The 6000-nt window shown below is 46.1% G+C and overlaps 1 protein-coding gene across 3 annotated transcripts in view; it reads right to left on the bottom strand.

Annotated features, from left to right (window-relative positions):
- Positions 1 to 2296: 2296 nt before the first annotated feature.
- The window catches only part of PUS7 (pseudouridine synthase 7), a 57982-nt gene continuing 54278 nt past the window's right edge, over positions 2297 to 6000 (bottom strand). For 2 of the 3 annotated variants that reach the window (XM_030885227.2, XM_004702600.3), the window contains one exon: positions 2297 to 3330. In XM_030885227.2, the coding sequence (XP_030741087.1) occupies positions 3194 to 3330 (137 nt within the window). In that variant the 3' untranslated portion in view covers positions 2297 to 3193. Of the gene's footprint in view, positions 3334 to 6000 lie in introns of all 3 variants that reach the window. The other variant, XM_045288975.1, reaches the window with a different exon arrangement.

Raw genomic sequence — 6000 nt, 5'->3', positions numbered from 1 at the left:
TGCACATTAAAGATGGGGAGACAACTGGTGTTAGAGGGCTTTTGGGCACATAAGACCAAGCCCAAAACCACTGCGCTGGCATCGATGGTGACTCAGAGTGATTCTGTAGGGCAGAGTAGGCCTACCACATACATAGGGTTTCCATGGCTGTAAATTGTCACAGCAATTGTTCTCCTAAAGTGTGGCTCACCCTGTTGGCTAGCAGATGAGCACTTAACTGCTGTGCCACCAGGGTTCCTTGGATCACCAACAGCCCTAAAAGGAGCCAACTGAAATGTTCAAACCCTGACCACTTCCTGGCACACACATGGCAAGCCGCCTCAGTGAGGATGACAGCCGAGACCTTCTCTGTCCTGTCGGATGTCCGTGAGTCACCATCAACTCACTGGCAAGTTAAAGAAACAATGTACAAAAACTTAAAAAATAAATCATTGTATTTGTTTTTAATCATTGGGGGCTCATACAGCTCTTATCACAAGCTATACATACACCCAGTGTCAAGCATATTTGTACATTTGTTGCCATCATCTTTTCAAAACATTTTCTTTCTACCTGAACCCTTGGTAACAGCTCCTCATTCCCCACTCCTCCCTCACGTATCTTTGATAATTTATAAATTGTCATTTTTTCATGTCTTACACTGACCAATGTCTTCCTTTACCCACTTTTCTGTTGTCCATCCCCCTGGGAGGGGGTTATATGTAGATCATTGTGCTCGGTTCCCATTTCCTCCCCCTACCCTCCTGGTAGCACTATTTGCATTATTGGTCCTGAGGGATTTATCTGTCCTGGATTCCTGTTTCCAGCTTATCTCTATCACTTGTACAAAAACTTGTGTGTCCTCTTGGGGCCATCTTCAGTGACTTTCCTCCCCATGAGAATAGGGTTCACTCTCTTCCAGGTCTCCCCAGGATTTGAGTGAAAACATGAGAAGTCTCTATCCAAGGAATCCCGACCCTCGTCGAACAGATCCAGCATGCAGAGGAAAGCCTTACAGTGGTCCTCAGCTATGCTGGGGCAGACGCCCCAAGATCTGCTTTTATCAGCTGTGCACCATCTTGCTACATGAACAAACACTTGTCAATTTATGAGCGGGAACTTGGGCCTACTTGGCTTTAACTTCTACGCGTATTGTGAAAATACCAGTTTGTGCTCACTGTGCAGCCAGGACAACTGAAGTTGCAAGTACCGGTGTCACTGCAGTTATTACCTACCTAGTGGCTACTGACGTCCTTCTTCCCATAGTATCAACAATATGAAACCACGAGTAAAAATATTTTAGTCTTAGCTTCCTTCTTTAGCTACTTTCCCATTAGTAAACAGTGGCATTTCTATAGGGAAAAATAATGGTTCCTTTCGGGCAAAAATTGGACAGAGTACTTGTAAGTCAAAGACAAGGTTGCTTTTGTGAACTGTACATCTGAGAGGAACTTCTGCCCTCATTAACACAAACCGTAGCAGTAAAAATGTACTTGGGCCTATGCTAAGGCACTGATTGAGCCCAAGTGGATTAAGTCTCTAGAGTTTAATGTACTGTCACCAGTTTCAAACCAGCTCTACGAAGAGGCCCTGAATCTTGGTTTTCCCACTGGTGTTTAAAGGCTTGCACAAACTACAGTCGTTGGCTCGCCTTGCTGGGAAAATGAACTCATCCCGTAGAGCCGGCCAAGTGTTCCCTAGGTGAAGGAAACAATGAGAAGTTGACCTTCATTTTGCATTCTGAATGCAAATTTTTAAAATGCAAAACTACTGAATGCACCTCTAAGAGGTAGACTTAGGTCCCTTTTCCAACAGTTTGATGAGTAACTTATTTTCAAAAGCATAGGCAGGATCAACACACATCTAATAAATTTGGCCTTTCTCAGCCAAGAGAGCTTTGGAAACCAGCCAGTTTAAAGGACCATTTGTCATGGTGTTGTAAAGCCTGCCCCCTTTCCTGACCCCTCAGCAGAGTGGTGGACATGGTAAAATAAGAGGTGAAAACAGCTGTCTTGTTTCCCCTGTACACACAGCCCAGATGTTACTCACTCAGTGGCCTGAGGTTCCCAACAGTCGCTTTTCGCCGTCCATCTCCTTCCCCCGCAGAAAACCAAGGGAAAGCATGTGAGTGATGCAGTGTTGGCATGACCTGGAGTTCAGCTGAGCATGAACCTGATTCACGAAGCGGGTGCTCTGCTGTCCGCGTGCCACCTGCCACAGGTCCCTCTGCTGCGGCACGAGGGCTTCTTGCTGACATCTGTCTCTTGCCTTCAATTAAGGCGGAGGCTCTGTTCATTTATTAACAACCAGGAGAAAGGAGTTTTTAAAAATATTTATTACATTTGGTTCTAGAAATGATAGAAAGTAAAAACCGGCACAATTCTGTTGCATAACGTTAGCAAGGCAGATTCAGCCTTTCATGTCGGAGAAAAGCTGTTTAAGCCTGGAATGGAAACACCGGAGCGGCTGGTGACAGGGTGACACAGTTGACAGATGGAGCCCTTGTCCAGCTTTACAGTCCCCTTCTCTGCCATTACATATTTCTGGGCAAATACCAGTGTGGGGGAAAGAGTCCTGACCATAAAAGGCACCGCAAGTAAAAAGGAGACCTTAATAAAAACAGCAGCAATGCTTACATTAAGGAGGTGGGGGGGAAGGAAGCCTTATCAATGCAGCTCTTCTGCAAGGACAGACTAGAAATGCAAAGGCTTGTATTGCAACTGAAAAGTTTATCAACATTTACCTGAACCCGGCCCATGAGCTAAGTGATGACGGTCACTTCTGAGCTTATAAGCCCGTCACTGTTCTGTGGTCACTCGAACATGCGGGAGTACTGTATTTACGTGTAAGTCATCCAGTCAAGATTGGTGTCTGTGCATTCAAATACATGGTTGTGCACGCCGTTTATGAATAAACGTTAACAAGAATGCAGGCACCACAACTGTTACTTTACACCAATGTCTAGTCTTATTATTAGAAGGCCAGTCAAGTGAGTGATTTACGATCAGAGAAGCACCTGAAATATAGTCTGACCCATTTGATCGTCTCCCCTCAGGTTTTGTGTATGTGTACAAACGTTGCAAATTATTGATTTAAGCTACTACAAACTTGAAAATATACAAATAATCTTTGACTACAAAGACAGGACCTTCCTCCACCCCCCAGCAGGGTCTGCCAGAGGCGAGAGAGGAAGAGGAGGGCAGGTAGCAGGTGCTCAACGGAGCCAGGCTGTGTTGAGCTGGGTCTGGTTCTTGATGCTCGTATCCATTTTTAGCACTTCGCGGATGGCCATGGTGGCATATGTGGAAGGCGGAAGCGAAAAATCCATCTTTAGAGCCTTGTACTTGCCTTCTGCTGGGAAAGAAAGGATAGTCAGAAAACGGGAGCAGCTGCAGAGAGACCACAGTCATAAAATCCCCAAACAAGAACAGAGCTGCTTGCTCAGGCCGGAGAGCAGACGCAGATCAGTGTGCGCAACGCCCAGGGGAGCGGCAGGCCGGGCGGTGAGCCTCCTGGGAAGCCCATGGAAAGGGCAGACAACAGGAGACAGAAATGCACGTATAGTCAATTAAAAAAAAAAAGAGGAGATGGGGGGAGGCCAGGATCAAAGGGGAAATAAAAATAAAATATAATGAGAATGCAAAATCAATGCTTTGATTCTTCCTGGACTCTCACATTAACTCTGGAAAGACGAGGAAAGATTCAGTCACCTAAGACTGCACCCTAACAAACCAGCTGCCTCTGGGCCGACCCACAGAGACCCCGGGGAGAAGAGAGGAACTGCCCCAGACAGGTTTCAAGGCTGTGTGACCTTTCGGAAGTTCTGAGGCGCCTCTGCATGGGTTCAGACTGCCCACCTTTGGGTGCGTAGCTGAGCACTTGGCCATTTGTGCCACCCAGGGGCTGCCTCCTTAACCATCTACACCCGTGTTTGTTCTCAGCGGAGGTCATGGTGTCAGTCACAGGCCTCCCATTTACAACGATGAGACTAGCAGGCAAGCCAGGGGCTAGACTGGTGGAGGTTAAAAGAACAGGTTTAGTTTCTAGGTTAGGTTGTCGTATGTGAAAATAGTTCAAAGCTGACAGAGACGAGAAACAGTCTCTCATAGCAGAATGCTACATGGAAGAGAGCAGAGAAAGTACAAATTTAGCAAAGCCAATTGATATAGTCAGTAGGCTATTGCAATATAGCTTTAAAAATTTGTATTATACCAATAACTTAAAAAGGCTAGGAGGGCAATGGGCACACTGGCTTCAACAGACTTCATCATTCTCAGTCTTGTCGATTCAGAGGGATCAGGAAGGTAGAGAGGCGGCTCTTCTAACAATCACAGAGCTAACATGCGGGTCATTTCACTTAGGAAAGCCCACCATTCCAAGTCCGTGGGGGGTATGTGCTATTTGAAGCAGCTTCAGCAATTTAGTGAATGAGGAAGAGTTGACTTGGAGACTGAAGCTTAGGAAGGAAACAAGGATAACTATATTAGTAATGAACGGGAATTTATAAGAGAATTATGGCTTAATCAAGGGAAAAGAGTGTAAACATCTCGAGGAGCAGAAATTGACAAGCTGGTATTAAGAATCATATAGAAACTCAACAGACTGAATGGCTCAAATAATCATGAACACAGAACAAATGGGAGGACTTAGCCCTCTCTCTTTGACACACTAAAGACTTGTCATCATTAAAAAAGCAATAAAACCCCAACACGAAACACACTGCCACTGAGTACTCTCTTCCAACACTGGGAACCCTTACAGGAGCAGACAGCCCCATCCTTCTCCTGTAGCCATGGCGACGCCACATCATCCAACACAGCCCATCAGCACCTCTGGCGATGTCTTTGTAGAAACCAACAAGCTTATTCTAAAACTCATCTGGAATTAACAAGGAGACTCAAGTAGCTACTACACTTACTGTAAATCAAGGGTAATCAAAACTGTGAAACCCCCAAAATCGTGCCATGTAAATGATCCTAGGGGTCATTATGCTGAGTGGACTACGTCAACCACAAAAGGACAAATATTGAAAGATCTTACATTTAGGAAATGACCCAAAAAAGGGTATATATGTAGAGAACAATCTTCACGGTGGTCACCAAAGTGAGGTGGTCATTATCTAGGTAGCAGTCGCTTTTCATTGACGGTGATAGATATGGTAACAGTGAATGTCAGTCAGCCACTGCTTACCTAATGTAATGAGTGTACACGAGACAAAATTGTGTGCGCACAGTCAAAAAGCAGTGCTACTGGGTTGCAGGCCATCCAGGCACGGATGTGTTTGAACGTGTTTCTGTGAATAGTGGATGGCTACACACATCTCCCAGTCACACATTTTAAAATGTCCCTAGGATGCCTTGAAAAAGAGGCCAATCACAACACCGGCTTCTGGGGGATCGGCTGGGCCAGTTAAACTCAAGGCACCAGATGGCACACCCACAGGTTCGAATGACTGTTCTTTTGGGGAAGCCACAGGGGTCATTTTGACAGATTTCCTTAAAGGAAACAAGCGATCAGGGGGGCTTATTAGGAAGCAGTCTGAAGAGAAACAAAAGCTGCCCCTGGAGGACAAGGCCAGGGGACCTGCTCCATCCGGACAATGCCTTTTCTCCTCCTCCTCCTCGCAGGGCAGCTGGGCACGTCTTACCAGACTCCTCTTCAATTTGACCTACAGCTCTCATCCTGCCCCTTCTGAGGTTTTGCTCCCCCAACTTACAGGGATACAATCTGAGTCTCCCAAACAGTTTTGACACGGCAAAAATCAAAGAGCAGGAAACGCTTTCGGGATGGCTCAGAGACAGAAAAGCAGTAATCAGAAGAGCGCAATTAATCTACAGGACTAATTATGTCCAAGAGCCGCAGCCTCCGCTGCCTTGAGACCAGAAGAACTTGATGGTGGCTGGTCCCACTAGCAAGCGCTCTGACCAGATCCGCAGGAGGGAGCTGGACAGACAGGGAACAAGAGGCTGGACCGAACTACCAAATCTCAAAGAATCCTGACTTGCGGCCCCACTGAAACAG

The sequence above is a fragment of the Echinops telfairi genome, unplaced genomic scaffold, assembly GCF_000313985.2.
Source record: "Echinops telfairi isolate 266 unplaced genomic scaffold, ASM31398v2 ScPeMD7_23;HRSCAF=83, whole genome shotgun sequence".
Classification (NCBI taxonomy): Eukaryota; Metazoa; Chordata; class Mammalia; order Afrosoricida; family Tenrecidae; genus Echinops; species Echinops telfairi.
Note: the sequence above shows the minus strand (reverse complement) of the source record. Positions and strands in the feature narration are given on the sequence as shown.